General features: G+C 36.8%; 1 protein-coding gene and 1 long non-coding RNA gene across 2 annotated transcripts; one reads left to right on the forward strand and one right to left on the reverse strand.

Annotated features, from left to right (window-relative positions):
- Positions 1-5,042: 5,042 nt before the first annotated feature.
- LOC145767618 (uncharacterized) lies at positions 5,043-6,861 on the forward strand. Its single transcript, XR_014288821.1, has 4 exons — positions 5,043-5,315; positions 5,579-5,640; positions 5,785-5,951; positions 6,397-6,861. It is a non-coding gene; the product is annotated as an uncharacterized LOC145767618 (long non-coding RNA).
- Positions 6,862-7,030: 169 nt separating this feature from the next.
- On the reverse strand, positions 7,031-8,350 carry LOC145766063 (zinc finger BED domain-containing protein 5-like). Its single transcript, XM_082577720.1, has 3 exons — positions 8,293-8,350; positions 7,351-7,886; positions 7,031-7,042 (listed from the first exon to the last, which is right to left on the reverse strand). The coding sequence occupies exons 1-3, from the start codon at positions 8,348-8,350 to the stop codon at positions 7,031-7,033; spliced, it is 606 nt and encodes a 201-aa protein (XP_082433846.1).
- Between the last annotated feature and the right edge of the window lie 15,906 nt (positions 8,351-24,256).

Here is a 24,256-nt window from a genome sequence, read left to right on the forward strand (position 1 = left end):
AATGATCACATAAAGCGATTATACAAACATTTTATATCCCTGTATATTTTCTAATGTATTTCTCTTTGAAACGACAAGAATTTCTAAAACTCAAAGAAGCCAAATATGTAGGTGGGTTTCATGCATATCGTGGTATTGATTTTGTGTCTGAAGAAATAAAGAAACATAATGAAATGAAAGAGACCAGCTCATGTCTCAACAACCATTTTGCGTTCCACCTTCATCAGAGAGAATTCAGTGACCCAACATGCAAATCCCAAGCGTGCCTTGCTGAAGGTGCACTCTTCCGTTTCCGCGTTTATTGAACACAAGAAGACTTAGTTACGCCTGCATCATGGCAGTTAAAATTTCAACAAAATGACAAAAGCTATTCATCTGTTTAAATTGCAAATATTTGAGACATACTCCTTAAGAAAGCGAAATCCGCCATTTTAAAAATCCAGTCTGCAGACATTGAATCAATGTAAAAATGATGCAGTTTGCTATCTGGGCTGATACTTTTGCCCTGTCTTTCTCATAGCCCTTTATATACACTTTGGCGGTAGGCTGTAGTCTTAACGTCCAACGCTCTTTGCTTAATGCGCTGCTGCCTAAAGCTTAAGTCTGCTGTCGTTGTTCATGCCAAAGATTTAGAACTGTTCCTTGTTGCAACACTGTTAAAAATTTTCGTAATTTTACTGTCAAAAGAGCAGTAGAATATTACTATCTTGTTACAGTACTTGAAATTACTGGCCATTTTGTGGTATATTTACTAGACAAAGACGTTTTTTTACTCCAAATATAGTAGAATCACTGATTGAGCAGTTTTAAATTTTACTTCTTTTCGTAGTAGATGATTTCACTTCTTTTTTGGAAGTGAATTTACTGGTCTGTGAAAGTGTTTTGCAATTTTACTGACAAAAATAGTAAAATTTTACTGACTTTTTATAGTTTTTTTTTTAACTTGCATTGGCAGTAATTGTACTATAGGTACGGTAGGCTATATGGGCAGTAACATTTTATTAACACCGTTATTTTAGTCCGATTAGGCTACTATACTCCTGTGCAGCAATATATTTAGCACTTCTACGAAACGTCAACCTTTTTTCCGGTCAACATATTTACGGTCACACCAGCACATTCTCGAAACAGTGGGATGCTACGTTATGTCATGCCTTTCTGTTTTGATATCTGATATAGGCTACCTTGGCCAGCAATATAGAGTTTGTGGGTTAATTGAAACAATCATGACTGGAAGAAAAGTTTGCTAGAGATCCGAACTCACGGGCTTCCAACAAAAATGTTTTAATTGTTTGTAATATTGGTTCCTTAAAAATGCACTGAAAGTACTAGAGAGTCGAACCGAACCCGAGTTTTATAGTCAAACGGTTCGACTCTCTGACTAAAACCCGAGAATTATTATCACTTATCAGTCGTCAGCCAATGGGCTGGCGAATGTTATCCTGGTCCGCGCTCAATTTCCCGCCTTCCCGCTCAGAATTTGCAGAGTCTGATTAGCGTTGCCAGATGGGGAAATAGGATACGGTAACAAATTTAAAAAAATTCTGGTGAAATTCAATTTTAGAGGCCTTTGATGCCAAATTTTTTGACTTTGGGACCAAAAAACTTTTTGGTGAAATCTAGTGAAATTTTCCCCCAATCTTTTTTTTTCAAGAAAGTTTTTTTAAACTTTTAAGCGAAAAATCCCCGCTCGTATAGAAAACGTTTTGCAAGAGGTTTGCGCATGCGTGACGGCAGTGTCTTATGTCTTAAAAAGTATTTGTATTTTTAGGCGAAATTGTTTTATTTAGGGTGTTTTACATATCTGGTGAAGTTGTATGCAATCTGGTGAAATTTTATTTACTTTTTGGTGCTAAGCATCTGGCAACACTGAGTCTGACAACTGAGCATGTGCAAGGATGCAAGCATCAAGCATGGCTGCAGGAATAGTGCAGTAACTTAGTTACAGCTGGTTTTGTTGCAGTCATAAGTTTCAGATAGACAGAGGGAGCGTGTCAATAGCAAAAGTAGCATCGTTAAACCTGTATCACTGAACAGGTAACAAGTTTAATCCTACAAATGGTATCTTTGCTGATTTTTTTTATGTTTACCATGGACAAATGAGAACAATAGCGTACCATTGAAATTAATTTATTTCGATGCTTTTAGTAAGTTAACTGCATTAAACTGCTACGAAATTACATAGTTAAGCAATATGCACTGAACAACAATCACTTAGATCAGGCAGGTCGGTCTGTCAGTCAATGCAGTGAGGCTCTGCCCCCTCCCTACAATTTTCTAACCACTGCACCCCTGAGTCAATGTGAAGAACTACCTAACACATCTTCCCAGTATACCAGTATTGTAGCCTACTGAACACACAATGTTGAAGTAGTCGAGCTCTGTTGTAGTAGCTTCTAGCATTCGGACTCTGGATTGGAAGATCCAGTGTTGGAATCGTACTATAAAAAGATTAGGCAGTGGCTATTTGACCGGCGCCGGTCTTTGAATCTGAAACACTATTTGACCGGTCATGACATCACTATACAGGCACCTTTTTCTTTTTCTCTTTCAAAGCAAAAGACGAGAAGCGCGTATATAAGTTCTAAATTCGACAAGTTTATTCAACTCGATACGTGGTGCGTGCGATACTTCGCCGGCTATTCTAGAGGGAATGAGTTTGATACTACCCGGAAGCGTTCTTTTTTCTTTAACTAAATTTTGACGCAAAGTGCATTTTTGTAGTCAATTTTTAATTTCAGTTGCCTACAGCCCAATTTCTTATGTCTTTTCAAATGTGAGTAATAAAGTTAGAGTTTTTTTAATTTGCTGGAATTTGAGAATTTCTCTGGGTAATTTTCCGTTTGTGGCCGTGCTAACTACTGATATATAGCCTACTACATAATTTTTCATTCAGGCACGTTTTAAACCTTTCAAGGTTTTACCACCTTTTCCCGTTCATTAATGTGCTGGTAGGTCTATATCGATTTTTGTAGTTAGTATCTTTTTCGTCCCGGACGCGTTAATGACAAAAATAAAATGATTGATTGATGTGACCGTGTGTGCCGAACGAAGCATTACACTTTTGCTCTCAACAAGTTAGTTATATACAATGCTTCTTTTAAAAAAATGGTAATGGTATGTAAATGTAATGCAACTCAAATTAAAAATTGACTACAAAATGCACTTTGGGTCAAAATTTAGTTAAAAAAAAGGCAGTGGCTATTTGACCGGCTCCGGTCTTTGAATCTGAAACACTATTTGACCGGTCATGACGTCACTACATAAGCACTTTTTCTCTTTCAAAGCAAAAAACGATAAGCGCGTTAAGTTTTAAATTCAACACGTTTTCTTCAACTGAGTCCGTGGCGCATACGTAACGTCTCGGGCTGCCATTTCAGAGGGAATGAGTTCGATACTATCCGGAAGCGTTCTTTTTTTTTTTTTTTTTTAACTACAAAAGGATACAAACTGATATGAATGAATCAACAAGTGAATAAAAAAGTTTCAAAACGAATTAAAAAAGTTTTTTCTAGTCTTTATTTTTAACAAATTCCTTTCATTTCTTAGCACAATTTCTCTGAAAAAATCACACCTTCTAATAGGCTGTAAGATTACGTTTCGCTGAAGTCCGAAGTTAAAAATCAAATCCAGTCTCATTGTCGCACAACAATCAGTCAAGTTTCAAATCATCATCTCAACCAACCCTTCAAGACAACTTTCCACTTTCAAAAATTTAGTTAAAAAAAAAAAAAAAAAGAACGCTTCTGGATAGAACCGAACTCATTCCCTCTAGAATGGCAGCCCGAGACGTTACGTATGCGCCACGGATTCAGTTGAAAAAATCGTGTTGAAGTTAAAACTTAACGCGCTTATCGTCTTTTGCTTTGAAAGAGAAAAAGAAAAAAGTGCTTATGTAGTGACGTCATGACCGGTCAAATAGTGTTTCAGATTCAAAGACCGGAGCCGGTCAAATAGCCACTGCCTAAAAAAAAAGAATGCTTCCGGGTAGTATCGAACTCATTCCCTCTAGAATAGGAGTCGGCGAAGTATCGCACGCGCCACGGATCAAGTTGAATAAAATTGTCGAATTTAGAACTTATATCGAATTTATTACTTCGGAAATATATTTTTTCTTTTGTTGGAAGATGTGAAGTATCATTTAACTCTATTGTTGCCTCCCTGATGAGGTCTGATTGCCATCGTATATCAAATTACCGTCTTCATTATAATAATTCTATGTATGCTATTATCTAGTTTTGATGGCTGCCATGTCATCTGATTGTCTTTATCGTTCTGAATACTTTCAGTTCTTCTAACTTGTAACACTACCGTACCATTATACCGTCTGTAAACTTGTAACAGTAGATAGCCTATTAGTGAGATTTTGTGCATTTGCAGTTTGTGTATTACTTCGTTGTTGTTGTTCGTTATTTGTGCATTTGCAGTTTGTGTATTATTTCGTTGTTTTGTTTTGGATATGGACAGCTTTGTCTGATGCAAATAAATTATTATTATATACGCGCTTTTCGTCTTTTGCTTTGTAAGAGAAAAAGAAAAAGGTGCCTGTATAGTGATGTCATGACCGGTCAAATAGTGTTTCAGATTCAAAGACCGGCGCCGGTCAAATAGCCACTGCCAAAAGATTACTAGGCATGGCTGCTGCAACTGTCTTCAAAATGAGAAAATATTAGGTAGCCTGTGACACAGTTTTAAAAAAACAAGCTGTGACCCTAGCTAGAGAGTATATCTGCCATATCTGGTGCTACGCCTTGCCCATGAGTAGCCAGGGAGTAACGACATTAGAGATGCAACTCCATTTTACCTCAGAGTGAAACATCTGCCGTCAGTTGCAGTTTATAGGCCTAGTCAATGCCCAGGACTGTTAAAAAGTGAGAACTAAATAATTGAGTGGTTTATCCAGCTGTGGTGATAAAACTTGTGGTAGGCTGATCTTTCGTGTGTGACCAGCATGAATAATTTGAGCAGAAGGTCCAGGGTGGTAAACGATAGACCCTCAGCCCTGGCCAAAGATCAAGAAGGAAAAATCCCCATTAGGCTACAGGAAGAGGACCAGTACTTATTACCGGTATTATTCGTGACAACGTCTCATAATACATGTTTTAAACCAATTTAGGTTTTTTCATGCTTTCCTGAGCATGTGTTGTATTTCATTTCATTGAATAACTTGATACTTGGATATTATCCTTGTGCATTTATGATGTGCCGGGAGACAACTGGCGGCTGGGAGACAACTTGCCATCTCAGTGGGATTAGTGGAACTGATTACAACATATTTTAAAGAAGATTGCTCAGCGATTTATCAATGCTTTGAGGTAACGTACATCTATTATTATTTACTTGCAAACACAGATTTTTTAATACCCAACCTTCCCATTCCCGAAAGAACATCTGACACATACTTTGCAAATTTATGTATATATAGCTTATATATAACTTGTGTGATATGAACACCATGCTACTACTGCTAATAAATTTTATTTCATTGCCTTCTTAGCGATAAGAGTGCGGCTATATGAGTGTTTGACAATGTTTGTATTATTTTCAATATCTTAAAAATGTTAAATTCAATTTGTAGGATTCAGCTATCTCCCAGTTTGAAGAAACTCGTGTACCAGTATCCAATAATTGTGTGTTTTGGTAAGTTGTGAATGAGCGTTTGTACAATTTTGACTGATGTACAAGTGAACTTTTGAATTGCTCACCTAAATATGAAGTTGGTAAATGTAAATATGCACTAATTTCAGTCTTCGTAGTTTCATTTGTGCCTCATTGCATCTGCAGGGCCCACTCTTGCCAGTGCAGTGAAGTTTCTCGTATTCATCGAAGGCAACCTTGCAATGGAAACCAAGTCGTTTTTTTGTAGCGCTGGCTTACTTCTTCTGCTCATATTACGTCTTTGCAATGTCATATCCAGATAGTGCAGCTGCAAGTCTGGAGTTTATACAGAGGTAAGTAAACCTGTAATGTGTTTAATTGTTTATGTATGAGCTAAGGAATAACAATAATGGAACTCCCTCCTTCACAAAGTCATTCATACCAGTGACAAGCTGGTCTGGCTGGAGTGGGATTCAAATCCACGAAGTTCTTGACAGTGTCTCTCTACTGCAGCTAGTAAGAACTGCACCCATTACCGGAGGGATTGCGTCTTAGACCACTCGGCCATCCAGACTGATTATTAGAGGTGTTAAACTGTTAATACTAGTTATGTACGCAAGTTCCAAGCCACAACTCCAGAGGATGACGATTATTCTAAGGTTTGTGGAAGTGACAACGCATTCTGATCAATTTGAAGGTTTCACTACACGATGGTATTGTGGTGTAGTTACAAACATTGCTAAATATCACGGTCAAATTTGAAAAGATCCACTGATATAACTTGTGTTGTTTCCTCAGATACTTTGCTCGCATTGGGGTCATCCGTCATGACAAAAAAAAGTGAGATGTGCACCCTAAAGTACTCCGACTGTGCAACGAGGTCATGCTTCGGCAGGGATGTTTGTTATGAAGATTGAAGCAAGTCAAGAAATTCACTGTTCAGTCGCTGCTGCTTCATGCTTCGCCGAAATATAGCCTCGGCTGAACTCTGCAGTTAAAAAAGCGAATTCACGTGTTCGTGAAACATCAAACAAATAGCTATACTTGTAACATCTTGAGAGATATATTGTGAAACATTGTCGCCAGTGAGGTCTGCTGTACACAATAAATTTATATCTGCAAATGCACGTGTGTAATATTTACTTGTAGAGAAAGTCATTTTACTCTCATAATGCCGTTTGTCACAAAAACTATTCGGGAAGTTATTTTGCTGCCTGTCCAGAGCAGTAATTTTACTGATCAGAAACATTTAAAAAATGACTATCCGGAGCAGTAATTCTACTGATCAGAAACATTTAAAAAATGACTATCCAGAGCAGTAATTTTACTGATCAGAAACATTTAAAAAATGACTATCCAGAGCAGTAATTTTACTGATCAGAAACATTTAAAAAATGACTATCCAGAGCAGTATTTTTACTGATCAGAAACATTAAAAATATGACTGTCAACGGAAGTAAAAATACTTCCATTACAGTAAATAAAATTACTACTTGGGAAGTTATTTTGCTGCCTGTCTAAAGGACAGTAAAATTTTTTAACAGTGAACGTATGACTCAACGTTGCTGAGTAAAAACTATGGCAGTTGTTCTTTTTCTTTTAACACAGTTTAGAACAGTGGTTCTTAACCTTTTTTCTATCAAGCCCCCCTTCAATAATGGTCATGAGCCTCGCGCCCCCCTAGACTTTAAATAAGTATCATACCCAAAAAATTGCATTTTTGTCTGTTTATTGTACACATCAGTAAGATACTTGACACTGCTTCTTAGCAACTAGATTTTTGATGCGAGGTTTAACTCCAAAGAATGAACAACGTAAGTCTCCTTCAACTCTCAACCTGTTTCTGTACTTGGTCTTGATAGCAACGAGAGCAGAAAATGCAGCTTCACAAAGATACGTGGATCCAAACATTGTTAGAAATCGAAAAGCCCGAGTTGCGATAATAGGGTAAACAGGAAGGTAATTGGCCCAGAACGTCTCAAGTTCCAGTTCTTTGAAGTCTTCTTTAGCTTTGGAGTTGAACTTCATCTCAAGAAACTCCTCTTGTCCTTCTTCGAAAATATCAACTACTTCGCATTGAAACGGGTTTCTGATGAACTTCCAGGTTTCACGCTTCTCATCCAGATCTGGAAAGTATTTGATGAACTCCGCTTTCAATTCATTAAGGTGGATTTCTATTTGTTTCTTCAACTCAAACTCAAAGTTACTATCTTTGAGAGCAGAATCCAAGTTACTGAAGCTCGCTGGATTTCCTCGTTCAATTCGACTCTTCCAGAGGTCAAGTTTAGCTATAAAAGTTCAAATGATGTCATGATGCTTAATGATGTTGATGTTTTTCCCTTGAAGCTAAAGGTTGAGAGTATTCAATGCTTTGCAGATAAATACAATAAAATACAAAATATGACAAACAGCATAGGTCCTAGGACATTAAAGTAATTAAAAAAAATTGAAATTGTTGTAGAGCTCGCGCCCCCCCTGGGAGAGGCTTCACGCCCCCCTGGGGGGGCGCGCCCCCCCGGTTAAGAACCACTGGTTTAGAAGAACAGTTTCACTAACTACTCAAGCCTTATAAATCTCTTTGATATTAAATTGTACGTAGCCCTATAATATCTACAATTATAAATTTGTCATCATAAATCTTCTGTTGTCTTTAACAATGCGGTAAACGTTAATTCAATTATAGATTTTGACAACTTGATGTGAACTTTGTCACCATGGGGCCACTTCTTGGCAACCTTATGCGGTCAGGCATGGAGGACCCGAGAAGCGCATCTTTTCAACGAAATAAAAACTAGTTTTTTATTGCTGTTATTTCTGTAAATACCAAAGAAATTAATAAACTATAAAGAGCTAAAAATAAAGTCGTTACCTGTCCTACACCATGTAAAATAGCGAGTAAAAAATTCCTTTTTACTTATCATGCTCAGTGTTATAGAAAAAAGCAGCGTAGTAGGCTTACTGTGTTGCCCTTTCAAGGCTAAATAAATCGGTTAATGTCACGTGACAATAATTGTGGCCTGCTTAAAACGGTAAAATAAATTATAAGTCAATTGCGAATATGGTAATATAGTGAAGTCCATTGTATTTCATTGCTTGCGGTACAACAATTCTTGTGACAAACACTCTTAAATGACCCTTAGTGAACTTCTCATCTGAAGAGGAAGTGAAAACTATTCTATCTGTTGTTAATTTTTGTGATACGTTTATAGTAATAAGGCACGTGCGAGCTAAGACATGCTTTAGCTAGCATGTACCTCATGACTGTACCAAATAGATAGTTGCTCAAATCTTAAACCCTCAAATCTTAAACCCTTTAAATCTTTAACCCATCATTTCAAATACTGTATCTGTATATTGTATTGCCATCTCCATGGTTTACAACCACCATCATTCTAACGTGTATAAACATCATTATTAGATGAATAAATACAAATGAACAAGTTCTTTCGGTAGCTGTATTCTCTTTCTGTTTAAAGCATTTAAACTCTTGCCTTGGCTAACGTTATCACCCGAAGCCGGTATCTTCAGACGCTGAAGTCTATGCACTACATTTTCAATTGCGCGGTTTCATTTATCTAAACACGAGGCTGCCTACATTATTTTGCGTTTCCTGTGTTTAACAGCATTCCACAACACAGCTCTGCTTGTTGTTCATTACGTCACTCTAGTATTGCGAGGATGACGTGTGCCCACAAATAACTGAGTCTTCGTACGACAGAGTAGGCCTAAAAATGCAAAACTATGGAGTCGAATGGAGATTACTGAGACCTGGTATTGTACAACTTCAAAGAGTTAAAAAAGTTCTTTGAAAAAGTTATTTATATATATGCAACTTCAAAAATTTACTCTAAAACTTTAAACTTTTATGAAAATTTCCGAGTTTGTTGAACTAGGCTACTTTTGTATCCACAGATTGAACGAAGCTTTACGTCGGAGTAAAAAACATATAAACAGCGGTTCCTTTTTTTGTAACAAGATGAAAATTTATCTTGTTTCTGTCAAACAGTAACAAAGTTGACCAGTTGCATGCGTGTTAGCATCTGATACAGCAACATGCGGTGTTTTGTAAACAAACTACAGTACATGCACTTCCTCTTGGCGATCTTGCTTACAAAGACAAATCCACAATGCTATGACTAATGCCACGGTCTTTGTTTTGGTCATGAATTTTTTTTTAAAGAAACGTATTGTGATGTAGTTCAAACGCTTGAAAATGCTTCAAGGACACGCAAAGTGGTGCATTTCTTGTATGTTTTGTTCGCACCACATTTAGAAGCGACAATGTGCCACAAAAATAAACGATCTAGAATGCTCAGACTTGCATTAACTTCCTCTGGCGTTATTAGCTTTGCTATACAAAGGTTTGTTACTGAATTCTTTATTTAACAACCTACTAGACTTCTGATTGGTTGTTCTTTAAACTATAAGCATGAGTCTATTCAATTGCATATGGTGGTTTAGACAGTACGCTAGCTCTCAGCCTTTCAATATGTAAATTATTGTTACACTACATTGATAACTTCTTTCTTATGACTGGCTCTTCAATGAATATTTCCAACACAAAAAACTATTGGTACGTTCAAAAAAATAAATATTTTGTTTTAGTTCAAACTTCTTTATTTTAAGCAAAAGGCTTTTTTGTTTCTTTGCAAATTCAAAATAAAGTGAACAATGTGGCATTCATTCAAACTTACAAATGTGGCAAAAAAATATTTAGGAAAGATTTGTTTCGACACAATTTTTGCTTTTTATGTCATCTTGTACTAAATGCTTAGCGAAGAACTTTGTTTCTACTAAAAATAAAACATTTTTATCATAAAATTGTAATTAGCTGGACTTCTCACAATTAGGAACACTAAATGACGGTTTCAATGATCAAAATTGCCCTCGGATTTAGGCCACCATCACAAGTTCAAGGGTGGGAAAAGACAGAGCTCCACCATCGTTGGAGCGGCGATAAAAGAAGCGTCTCTACAATGCTGAGTCGAATGCTCAAAAATCAAAATCAATGACGGTTACAGATGGGCCAATAAATGTGGCAATGCATTTATACTCTGGTTGAAATATTCAAAAACCCAGCGGCATGAAGTTTGCACTCCGAACAACTCTACTGCTACTCTGCTCACTCAAGCCATGTTGCCAATGTATTGAAAATTTTAAGTGGAATAAACGAGAATCTAAACTTTTTTGATCTTTGTCAAACCTTCAAGGCAACCAAATAGCCGAATCACTCACAGCGCATATTGCAAGAATTAGCATTTCTTTCATTTAATCATATAAGTGACGTTGGGGTGATCGCCCATTTCGAGGAAGTGCCTTTGTGCCAGATTTGCTTAGTTAGTGTTAGCGTTTCTCTATTTTTTTTCTATAAGCCATGTTGCCATTGTGTAAAAAAAGTTTGAGATGTTTAGTATCAAGAGGTAAACTACATACAGAACGAGACTGTTTATCAAGCATCAAATTATAATCTTTCTGCGTTGCGTTACTGTTACTATTGTTTCACAGTATCTCTGGACGTCAAATCGAAAGTGATCTTTTATCTATGACGTCACCTTGGTTATCAGCAGACTAAACAAAGAAACCACAACCATTTCTTATGACCTCACAACATCGAAACTGGACACAGATTCGCCACTAAGTTGATCAACAAAAAGATAAAAAAGCAACACCCTCGTTCTTTTCCAGTAAGCCTACAATTTTTCTGAAGCGGGCTACTCAGATACCCACCAATGACCAATAGATCCAACAAGTGACCTGAAGAAGCTACGTTTGAAGAGTGAAGACAACCTAAATACGTCACAAGCCAGACTGTGTTCTTCCGTCATAACATAAGCTAGGAGATCTCAACCTTTTAACTGTCGTTCATACCAGCTCACTGGCCGAAGAGTTTCGGCTTGGCTCTTGTGCTCGTAGATCTGAGATCGATTCCAGGACGGGTCATACCGAAGATTTTAAAAACTGCGCCGATTGTGTTCTTTCTTGCATAAAACGCAGTAAAGGTAAATCAGGTAATAATGAAATGACATTCTAAGTCTGATACAAATTTAAACATGAGCCCTGTCGCTAAAAGGCCTTTGTAGTTGTAGCTAAAAGCGACAATAAATAAAAACGTAACAGGATTATTTTTATTTAGAGTCGTTTATCCTTGTACGGAATTCCATACGGAAACTCTACACCCCCGTATATTTTTGAAACAGATTCTCACATTTTGAAAAAAATCTATTCTTTCTGAGCTTTTCTATTTGAATAAGCTGAAGGTGCTATTATTATGGCATAATTGGTTCTTAATAAACTATGCTAAGAGATTAGCTTGTTGTGCAAACACCAGCATTCGTAGAATGCAAATCAGCAGTACATGTTGCCTTTCTTAGCCATTAAATGGTTTTCTTTATCTTTCAAGCGCAGAGCACACGTTGGTGCAAACGGTAAAAAGTTATTTCTGCCACTTGTCCAATTGTTCTAGCCATCTGACATTCATATAAGTTCTGTTGGTTGTTTAAATTGAATTGAATTGAATTGAACCGCGTTGATTCACTTTCAAATTTGAATGACGGCAAGACGACATTCCCTCTATGTCATTGTGTGTTGTGTGCGTCAGTGGAGAATCTCTGTATCTTTTTGATTTGCTCAAAATCATCGTCTTCGGACGTTAAACGTAGTTGAAATGGCAATATGTGAAATGAAATAAATTCGTGTTTCAAAAGCATTGGATAGACACTTCAATGACATATGAAAAAATGAAAATATAACATTTTAAAACATTACATTGCTTTAAAAAGGCTGGAGTAAGTTTGCATTTTACGGGCAGGATTGCAATTCCTTCCATGCTTTTGTTGAGCGATTTAAAATCCATATAATCCGATTTTCGCAAATCTGATTATTTCTACACTTCAGCACAACAATTGCAAACATAATGTAATGCGGTGTAGGCTACATTTACTTCTAATAAATTCCGAATGTTGACATAACATTAACGTAATTTACCCTCAACTCAACGCTTTTCGACTTTTCTGTTTTCATTGATTTTATTAGTGTCATTTCCCTACGGGTTAAAGCACACTAAAATGCTCAGAAAAAAACATGAAATTCTTCAACTATTGCAGCTATTAGAGTGATCAGAGGCAGTTGCTTCATGTAACAAACCATGTCGCTCTTCTGTAAATGTCAGTTTACTTCAACAGTGAAAAAAGATTTTGCTCCAGACTGGAACCGAACCTCAATTTTATGTTTAAATGAAGTTTGCTGTTTAGAATTGCCAGTTGAAGTTTGTATAAGCGAGCTGAGACCATGCAATGCACTCTGTTAAATTTCGACACTGCAATGCATTTTGATATTATAAGCGCAACATTGAACAAAAGGTGCTCAGCCCGCAAATTAGTCCTTTTTACATAGAGTTAATGTATGCAGACGTTGATTCAATGTAAAAAAGGACTGATTTGCAAGGGCTAGGCATTGACCAAAAGATAAGATTCATTTAGGATTTCAGATTCATTTAGAAAGCAAAATACATTTATTCGAATAAGTTCAGATTACCCAGGCAGCAAAATCCGTCATTTTTACATTGATTCAACGTCTGGGAATCAATGTAAAAATGACGGATTTTGCTGTCTGGGTATAGCGTCCTTGTTTTGTCGCTTCTACCATTGCCTAGACCTCTGCTATGTTTGGTATATATTGTTTTTCGTTGTGATGGCCCAGGAATAAAAAAAAAAAAAAACTGAACCGAACTGTACTTTCTTGTAGTTATATAGGCCTATCTGTAAATAAACATTTTGTAAATAATTATGTATTTGTGATAGATGTCAAAACGTTATTCACAACTGGTAATAAATGTGACTGGACAAGACCGCGTAGTAAACTATCTCTAATTAATCAATATTTTCAATCAATTTATCTTTACTCTATCTTTTTGAAACCTTTGCACTTCTGCATCGAAATTTGAAACACTACTTTTTTCTTGCATGCATTCTACCATTTAGATTTATTGATGAAAACATGGGGGGTAAGTTTTGCTAAACTCTTGATACACAAAAAAAAAATAATCGTTTTACATCTAATTTGAAACAAAAATTAACAAACTTACATTTTCTCAGCATTTTTTTTTTCAAAGTAGCTTTGCACACAAAATTTATAAACTTACGTTAAAAGTAGCCTGCTAGTACAAAAATGTAGCCTAAAAGATATTTTCAGCAGCACTTTTCCAAATATGAAATCTTACCATCTAGTTTGCAGTGGCTATTTTCTTTTAATTACAAGTTCATCAATTTATCAAAATTGACTCTAACATTTTCAAAACAAATTATTTCAACCGTCTCAGCTGTACTTCGTTTCATCAACCTGTCCTTCGCCAAGTCGCTACCTTCTGATGTATGACGTAACCCAGTCCAGGTGCAAACTGTATTGTTGCTGTTACTTTAAAATAGATCTAAGCTTCTACCCACTTATGCGTCATAATATATCCGCGTTGGCGATCAATATGACTTTAATCAGGTGCCAGGGTAGTACTCATAGATCTTCTAATTCGCAGGAAAAAGCACAGACAACTTTAAACAAATGCCATGGATTGAAAAAATGGATTGAAATTGACTTCTGCGTTTGAACAATAAAAAAATTGTAGTGGTATAGTTTTGATGCACTACAAGTATTTTGCTTTAAGGACTTTTCTTTCAAATTTGCATCATAATTTCAATGTGACTACAATGAAACACGCATTAATTATCCAACTGCTTTAGACAAAGTCGCGATTGGTGCGACTTCTAATGCGCCTGACCAAGAATCGAACCCAGAACAATTAGAACAGCGCTCGAATCATTATCATGTCTAGTCCAGTATTGAAATAGCCACTTGCGTACAGACCCAAAATTTTATAGCTTTGATCAATCAAACCTTAAATTTTTTACTGAAACTCTCAACATGCCTTTGTGCTTGGTTACAACAAAGGTTATCAAACTGTGCGTCGCGACGCATTGGTGCGTCGTTTCAATTTTCCAAGGGCATCGCACAATAATTCCGTTTCGTATCTAATTCTAAACTCAATTGCAAAAATAAAATGTTTGCAGATATTATTATTCCCTAACAAGCATTCGAACTCATTATTCAGAAACTACGGATTTTGTTGTCTGGGAAGGCTACTAACAAGCTAGGCTTTCTCCCTCAACAGATAAAATAAGATTTAACAATGCTCAAAGCACGCGCGGTAAGTAGCAAAACGATTGATGTATTCAAAATAGGCCCACACTGCGATGATTGCGATTTAATTTTGCACCGAACTTTCAAAATCCCTGTGACTCTAACCCAGCTAGCAAAATCCGTCCTTTACAAAACTTATATGCTTTTTAGCATTTTTTCATCGCCCGGTAACGTTCAAACGATGTAAAAAGGCCGCTTCTTATACGTAGGTCGATTTCAATTAAACGTGACGCATTCGTAGCTTTGTTGAAAGACAAGAGCTTTTGTTTCAATCATTGTTTCACACAAACTTTGAAGAAATTCAAAGTTGAAAATATTACAAACGTTGACTTCTTACTTTCTACAAACTTGAAAAATCATTTGTCAGTGCATTTACTTGACATTGTGACTGTAAGCTATTGTGTCCATGTCATATTACAGTTTTTGTAATTTCTCCAAACTTTAACAATAACCATTGGAGCATAACAACCGCGATTACCGAAAACACTTCTTTTTATCGTCAACGCCGGGCACAGGAAAATTGAAAAAGAAAGGTTTTTTTTGCAAGTTTTTGAAAAAAAAAAAAAACTGCAAAAAATCATCTCAAATCCATTAGCACTGCAAAATATGGTTCAATCAGGCACCGAAATAATCGACTGAACAATTTTTTTGTCCAGGCCGTAAGCTAGTATTGAGTTAAACGAAACGTCAAGTTATCCGGGCAGGGTATAACGCAAAAATAACGCAAAAATAACGCAAAAGCATAGGCGTTAATTGTGCCAAGACTAGAAAAAAAAGTGACAAGTTAGCAAGTGTTGAGATAAGCGGGTCATACTATATAAAAAAGTAGGCTATAAAATATTGCTGGCTAGGGTTTGCAACATGCTAAGACCACTTGACAGCAGTTGAACTACTTGATCACTTGCTATCTTCAAGAATAAAAAACCAGCAACGTTTCACAATCTTGTTTTGCTCGGTAACAGCTGGTGATTATGTTTATGGTAAATATCTTACAAGACTAGCCAGATAATTTTTAAATTAAAGCTGTTCCGATAAACGTTTTCTAATAGTTTTCTTCAAGTAAGTTAGTAATTAACAGGTTTCAAAAAGTAAAATTTATTCGTAGTTTACTACCGTACTACAAAGAAGTTTTAAGATCAAGCGGCGCTGGTTCGACTCTCGAAGTGTGCGCTTGAGCAACGCATTTCAGAACTGCTCTGGATTCAGCGGCACCTAATGGAATGGATAATTTCCCGGAAACAGCACTTCAACAATTGGAAACTTCGCTCTGTCAATTGTGACCGGCCCTGCGTCAAAAGCCTCTACAAGTATGCGAAACTATCAGGACTAACCTGGCTTTGTCTGTTCAAGGATAAAGATTCAAAACCAAACGTAGTACGCTAAGAGTTGATGTTTTAGAAAATTTAACAAGCGAAGTAGCATTTAGGCTACTTTTAGCTTCCTAGTTCTTTGCCAGAGCTGACCAGATCTTCACAATAGCCTACCTCTGAAAAAAACTTAGCCAAAAACGTCACCTATAGGCTACCACCGTCCACCAAGTAATGCTTAACTCTGTCCCAGACAGAAATTCAACCGTTTTTTACAATGTTTAAGAATCAATGCAATGTTCAATCAAAGTAGAAAATGGTCGATTTTCTGTCTGGAGTTGCTTCATTCAGTTCATGTGTTTGTGGAAAAACCAAGCAAACTCTTCAGCACCGGTCTGACATAGTCTCTCTCTCCGTTAGCGTTACTTTGTTGCATTTGCAACGTTATCGAACAAAAGCTTGCAGGCTGCTTTAACTGTAAGCCCTATCGGCCTGATAGTGATAAGCAGCAAAAACCCACCATATGATTTCAGACATTCAGATATTATTAGACCATAGGACTACTAGCTTTCATTGCAACCAATTTCACTACTTTGGAAAAATGTTTTTTCATTATCAATCTTAATTTGCCACGGCAAAGCAGTGAATAGGGCATCCGTTAAAATTACGATCCATTTACAAAGCGACATTCCAAGCTTCGGCTTATTTTGATACATGATCTCCAACTGTAAATGCTGACTTCTCTTTGACATTAAGCAGTCACTACACATGTCGTACACTGTTACTATTGATGCTGGAAACGATTCAAACTGATTTATTCTGCTTTGAAAGCCAACTATCCAATTACAGCAGACTTGCTTTACTGTTTGCAGTGTTGGAACGTTCTCAAACCAGGGTTCTCTTTCTCTTGGCATCTTTGGTTAGAAAATTATTATACATTGCTTTTATAAGTCAGTCAGTCAGTCATTTATTTTGAAAAAGCGGCCAATTGTCTCCAAATTAAAACAAATACAAGCAAGAAGAGTAGTTCTCTGTATCTCGACAAGTTAGCTCTTTTATTATCCTTGGACCCCTGAGATCTGATTTCCTCTTAATTTCACAAAAAGCCATAATTTTCGTCACAAAGTGAAATCTAAATGTTTTATCCTTCTCCGTTCCTTTCGCCATTTTCATGCCCCGCAATATCTACTGTTTTAGAACAGTATTTGGTGTTCACTTATATAGCTTAACAATACGACAGTATGGCAATATCCGACAAAATATTTTTTACACTGCTTGGAGGAGATAGTCAACAAAAATAACGTCACAAAACGTATTTGAATTTCGATATCTTAACACATAAGGTATTTGAATCGCGTCAAAATAACGACAACGCATTTTCAACCCATGCTAACTTGCGTCAATTCCAACTACAGCTTTTTAACCGCTACAACGTAAGAGTACACTTCTGAACCCTGCATTCTTATTTGAAATCTTTTTTCTTTGTATTTTTTTCAGATCTGACATGTCAACCACAAAGTAACATTAATAAATTCGGTAAATAGTGGAGATTTGTTGTTTGCAAAAGTAGATGCTGTTTCTGTTTGAATAAACTTCACTAAAGATGACCTGAAAATAAACTTAGTATTTATATTACTAGACATGCATGATGCAACCTAGTCGTTCACATCAAGCATGTGGGTTTGACATCAGTCAGAACATAAATTTTTTTCTTTTTTAAAAAATGCTAGAAGAGAGCTTACAAAACTTGTAAAATTGTGTTTTAGCTAGGCCTATACCCGGGACTTTGACTTCTAGTAAAGTCCCCAGTAAAGTCCCCGAGTAAAGTCCCCGTAAAGTAGGCCTAAAGTTCCGTGCTAGTAGCCTAAAGTCCCGAGCCTATACACAGTGGCGCCGGCAGGGGGGGGGCAGGCGGGGCAGCTGCCCCCCCAATGTTTTGGGCATCATCTTTTTAATTTTTATTTATTAATACATAGTAATATTTTTTTTTTTAATATTTGGATCCCAACCTCAAGTAAGTCAACTCAAGTTGCAAGGGATGGGGGGGGGGGGGGGGGGGGGTAAAAGCTCTCTCATTAAAAAAAAGTATCGAAAACCTTGATGACTAAATTGTACAGTAGATAGAAAGATTTTCTACAGAAGCAAAGACATAGACTTTTTAAAGTTTTAACTAACGTCACATTGATGTAGAAAAATAACAACCTGTTAAATTTTTGATATCTCACACTCCCATGACTTCTTCCGCGCGCATTTTGGCATTGGTTACTTGCAGTGATTCTTTCACTTAAACAAAACGTTTTGTTTCAGCAGTTTTGAGTTGTTCAATTCTTAAGTTGTAAAGGAGACTCAATTTCTCCAATATTTATCATTTATGTTTCTTCTTTAATCTCAGCAGAGTATAAAACTTGTAAAAGTTTTTCATCCATACGACGTCATAAATGAAATTATATCTCAAATCGGCGTAATGACGTGACATCATCTAAACATTTTACCGAATAATAAATTAACAAATTCGATCGTCAAAAGTGGTTTGGTGGTGGTAAATATTACGTAAGGAAAAAAATGTGATAAGGTTGGAAGACATTACGTCATGTAGCCTATTTTCAATACAAATTGAAGTTTAAAATTTATTCTTTTGTTCATAGTCGTAACTCGTAATCCACCTTCAAAGCGGTACTACAAAGAACAATTTTCGATAAGGGGGGCATCAAGAATAAGTCGACATGACTTTTAACCCTTAGAAAGTTGGGCTCCTGGAGTCTTGCTCAGTTTTGGGGGGGGCTGTCGATTCTTCTTATGCTTTAGGAGTGATATCTGTTATTTTAGCAAGGTTTCAAAATTTGGGATTCACTTTGTAAAATTATTTACGCTGAGCATATCCGAAAATTAAAACTATGTAAATTTTAGAACTGCTCATATACGTTGTAATGTTGAGGTCACTTATGAGTGTAATTTGTAGCGTGAGTTTACACATTATGTTTTGGCAGAGTAATGAAGAACGTGCATTGTAATGTTGTAATTATTTTTTTTTACATTATTTTACATACAGCCAATTCCCGTCACGCTGTGAAACAGTTAGGATTAACGAGACATGGGCCAAATTAATTACTTTCATCCAGCTGGGGGGAAAATGTTTCACAATAAAATATGAAATATTTCAGAGGATGTGCTGAGAAATGCCTTATATCTTTCAATTTATAGCCTTTATTCGCTCAAAATTTCAGCTCAATAGAGGTGAATAAAAGTTAGGAAAAGTCAAGAAATCTCGTAGTCGCAGCTTCAGTGGTTTTAGAGATACAACTGTTGATACAAAAAAAGTTGAATTGACAGCCCCCCCAACCTTCAAAGGGTTTGCTTTGAGTCAACAGATCTATGCCTTAAGGTTTACGTCAGCTCCGGAGATCAGTAAAATATAAGATTGTCATCTTCGGTGCAACAAGACCATTGATTGATTGGTTTAGTGAGGATTCGTAGTCCCATTGCTTTCATTTTGAGTGATCATACTGATTTTCAATTTATTCCTACAAGACGTTACGTAATGAAAAAATATATAACTAAGGTTGGAAAACATTACGTCATGTCTTTTCAATTCAAAATAAAGTTTAAAATTTATTCTTTTGTTCATAGTCGTAACTCGTAATCCTCCTTCAAAGCGGGATTACAAAGAACAATTTTCGATAAGGGGGGCATCAAGAATATGTCGATATGACTTTTAAAGTTTACGTCAGCCCCCGAGATCAGTAAAATGTTAAGGTTCTCATTATCGTGATTGTAAGCCGCGGGAAATTTTTTCTCTAAAAAACAGATTCCCAGGAAGCTAAACATTTTTTCCAGCCCTGGTAGAAAACAAGAGAAATTAAATAATATACCACTGTCTTGCATGTCTTGCACCAGTGGCGTAGCCAAGGGAGGGGGGTTCGGGGGTTTCAACCTTTCAAGTTGAATTTACGGATGTTAATACATTGTTTACAAGAAAAGCTTTAGCCTATGATGTAATTTCTCGTCAAACTGTGCAAGGATGCAAGCCATCTGCAACTGCTGAGATCGCTTGTTCGATCTAGATTAACATCTAAACAGCTATTCGTTATACAAAACTTGAATATATCAGAAATAGCCTAAAGTAATTTCATTGTCTCAAAGCTTTTTGTTTGACACTCATCAAGATGTATGACCTCTATGACGTTACATTTTCTAAACTTTGGGTTGACTTCAGAGCATAAAAGTTAGTGACTTACCAGAATAAGATCGCTTTTTGAATCAACCAAGGAGAAAATTGATAAATAATAAAACTGAAATAATCTCACAAAAAAAAAGCAATCAACCTATGTCTCTAAAACAAAGTTTGCCTAATTTTAAACGAAATTGCATTAAAAGAGCGAGTTTTGCCAATACCAAACATTTAAGTATTTCAGTGTGGAATTAGCAGCAAGAAAACATAGAGACTTAGCTTTATTTCCGAAAAATGCCGAAGAAAACATGATCTTATCCTTTTGCTATGCCACCGGACAGCACCATTTTACAGAAATATTTATACCCACAATTTTGTTGAAAATGCTCTCAAAATGCACCAAACTGAAAGTAATTTTTCAAAATTTTCTGGGGGAGGCCCCCCAGACCCCCCGCCGCTAAGCGTCGCCTTCGGCGAACACGCCATCGGGCTGCGCCCGCCAGCTGTCAACACCCCCCCTTTCAAAATTTTTGACTACGCTACTGTCTTGCACTGTCAATATTTTGCCCCCCCATTGTTGAAGGTCTGGCGGCGCCACTGCCTATACAGTATACACAGTAACGTTGACAGGAGGGTTCAGGGGTACTTCTGGATCCGGGCCTGGGATGGTTTTAGAGGCCCGTAACCTGGAGGCCGAAGATCTCATTGGTAGCCTACCCGCAGTGGCGTAGCCAGAAAAAAATTTTGGGGGGGGCCAAATATTTGATGAATTGAAGAGAACGACAAAATGTTTGATTTAAGACATCACCACCTGATGTGCAGTGGCGCATCCTGGTGGGTTAAGCAAGGGAAGCAATAAAGCTGGTGGGGGTTAGAGCGTGCCGAAGGCACGCGTATTCTAGGGGGGTCCGGGGGCATGCTCCCCCGGAAAATTTTTGCAAAGTTACACTTAAATAATGGATTATAACGCTTTCTGGAAACACTTTCAGGGTAACATTTGTATGAAACTTATTAGCATATAAACAGCTATTAACTTATTAAAGGTAGCTCTTATCTACACACAAACGGGCAAAAACTGCGGCTAAAATTAGAGAACACAAAAAACTCAGCTACACAAAAACCCTACAGAGTAAGCGATTCTGAAATTGCTTCCACAGATTAGTTAAAAGAAGCGTAAATCGCGTAAACTTTGCGCGATTTACGATTTGCAAAATTTATTGGTGTCTTTTTGTGTGTCTAAAACAAGTTCTGGGGGGTGTTAATAGCCAGATGTCTTGGAAAACAATATAAATTTATACAAATTATATTTTCAACAAAGGGTTCAACTTCGGAATCCAAACTTTGAAAATTTGGGGGGGGGCATGGCCCCGTTCGCCCCCCCTGGCTACGCCTATGCCTACCCGCACTCAGTTAAGCTCTCAACGGCCCTACCAATGCATTCGAAGAGTGCTTTGCCTGTCATTTGTACCTTAAATGAGACAAAACTGTACTAAAGTTGCAGGTTGTTTGGCTGTACTTAGCGACTGCATTTTAATTATTGCAAGTCAGGACAAAATGATAAAGCATTTTCTTGCGATGTGTTGCAATCAATTGTTGATGATATATGGAAGAAGTGATCGCCTTGATTGCTGAAGCGGTATACATGGCTGAACCTTTATTTATGACTGTTTGCAGTTCAATTAACCCAAAAAAAAAGACACAGCAATTTATCAAATGTAACAAAACAAGCAAAAAAAATGCGTTTTTAACAGTGCTTTGATGAAACTGAGCGGAAAAAGGTTGGAGTCACCGGTTTTTTCAAAGCCAAAACTTCTTTTGGCATGAGACAGGAAATTTAAGCTAACAGCTCGATAAGTTGTTTTTTTAAGGGCCCAACTGCTTTGGTTGGTAGTCTTTTTAATAGCTGTGAAAAGGGAATGCTTTCTTTAAATGCTGCGTTTTATTTTTATGGATGCTTTTTCTGTGAAATGCATTGTATAAAAGACGTGCTATATGTTGAGTCAAAATAGCCGCTTTGGCATTTAGCCTACGAACGAGATGATAAACTACAGTGCCATAAAAAAATATCGGAAGTTAATTTCTATGTGAAATAAGAAAAAAAATCTGGAAGCTATGAAAGTTTCCAATTAATTTATTAATTTTCCTTGGAGTCATTGGATGGAGGCTTTTTTAAGTTAACCAAAGGGTCGCCTTTTTTAACAATTATTACATAAAAATAATAAAAAAACGTTGAGAATGGTTTACTGCGTAAAGAATGTAGGCTAGTTTTGATGTTTCGTAACTTTTCACTTTTTGATTTTTAGAATAAACATCATGGATCTCAGAGTTGCCCAAAGCTTCCATTAAAAACTAAATGAGAAAAGAAACGAATAAAAATGGACAATAATAACATTCTCAGTACGACAAGCATACCTACTTTTTTATCATACAAGTTTCAATTTAATCTTTTGGTGTACTTAAATTACATCTGGAATTGATTAAAAAAAAACGTTTGGCAACATATACATTTTTGGAACAAACAAATGCTTTTCGACAGTGAAGTTTAACAAGAATGCTCATCAGGCCCAACTCATAAGCAGTTTACGTAGCAGTGGTTGAGAGCTATATGGCAATGAATTAGTGATGTGATACTGATAAGCCCAGTGTCATTGGGAAAACATGTGTTTTTTGCCCTCAACTTTTACTACACTTGATTGCCGAGAAACATTTGTTGATTCTAAAAGTCTTCATGGTTATGGTAGAGGCAACACTGATGTGATTAGCAAATCACAATGCTCAATTTTGCACTGAGTACGAATGTATGTTACTCATCTTTATGAATTGCGTCAGGTGGGTTGCTCCTTGTACACAAAAAAGAATCCATCAACATTATTGGACAATGACAGATTTTTTTAATTGATTGACTTGCTTAAAATAATATTTTCAGTTTTTTTATATGCAATTGGCAATTTTTAAAGTTTGGTTCTGGCAACCCTGGATTAGAATGCTCTGGGTCTGGGACTGAGCTGTACTGTAGTCTGTAGGAAGGCTTACAATATTTATTTAATGACCCCAAAATGAGGCGTAAATTGCTTTGAAGTTAGGTATACTATACAGTTACTATTACACTGTTGCTTCCTTATGGTCAGCTAGGCCAACCTTAGTCATGTACGGATGCAACCTAGTTCGGAGGTCCCGTCAGTTCGTACCTTGAAAAGATCGAGAAAAAAAATTAAAAAAAGCCGAAGTTGCTAATCGCAGTTTCCGCAATCATTTTAAAATTTTCTCCCTGAAAAGATCAAGAGAAAAAATAGCTCAAAACCGAAGTCCGCTGATTGCAGTTTCCGCAAACATTTTTTCGCAGTTTCCGCTAACTCTTACCATAGAGTAATCTATGCTCTAACCCTCGCTGATCGCAGTTTCCGCAAAATTTTTTCTGCAGTTTCCGTCTAACCCTAACCCTCGCTGATCGCAGTTTCCGCAAACATTATTCCGCAGTTTTCGCTAACCTTTACCCTAACCATAGAGTAATCTATGCTTTAACCCTCGCTGATCGCAGTTTCCGCAAACATTTTTCCGCAGTTTCCGCTTACCGGTACCCTAACTCTAACCATAGAGTAATCTATGCTCTAACCCTAACCTTCGCTGATCGCAGTTTCCGCAAACATTTTCCGCAGTTTCCGCTAACCCTAACCCTCGAGTTTGTTTCAAATTGTTTGGGGAAACTCCGTTCAGTGACTTCGGCTTTGTGCTATTATACTGCGATCAGCAACTTCGGCTTTTTTAATTTTTTTTTTTGATCTTTTCAAGATACAAGCTGACTAGCCTATACGAATGGTTCAAGGTAAGAACTAGGTTGCACTCGTCATGTACACAGCCAGTAATTGTCATTTTTTAAGGTTTTATGATGTTTAGGCTACCGTATGTCATTGCGCAATATGGTGCATTAAGTTGTTGATTAACATTGTTGTTTTATTTTCTTGTGAAAATGCATCATTGTTAAAATTTAAGCTTT

Source organism: Aplidium turbinatum, chromosome 3 (assembly GCF_918807975.1).
Source record: "Aplidium turbinatum chromosome 3, kaAplTurb1.1, whole genome shotgun sequence".
Classification (NCBI taxonomy): domain Eukaryota; kingdom Metazoa; phylum Chordata; class Ascidiacea; order Aplousobranchia; family Polyclinidae; genus Aplidium; species Aplidium turbinatum.

Excerpts from the sequence above, each read along its gene's own strand:
- LOC145766063 (XM_082577720.1), bottom strand. The coding sequence starts at position 8,350 with ATGCCTGACCGCATAAGGTTGCCAAGAAGTGGCCCCATGGTGACAAAG. Across the intron at positions 7,887-8,292 it reads GGTGACAAAGTTCACATCAA|CTAAACTTGACCTCTGGAAG; the intron begins GTTGTCAAAATC and ends GAACTTTTATAG.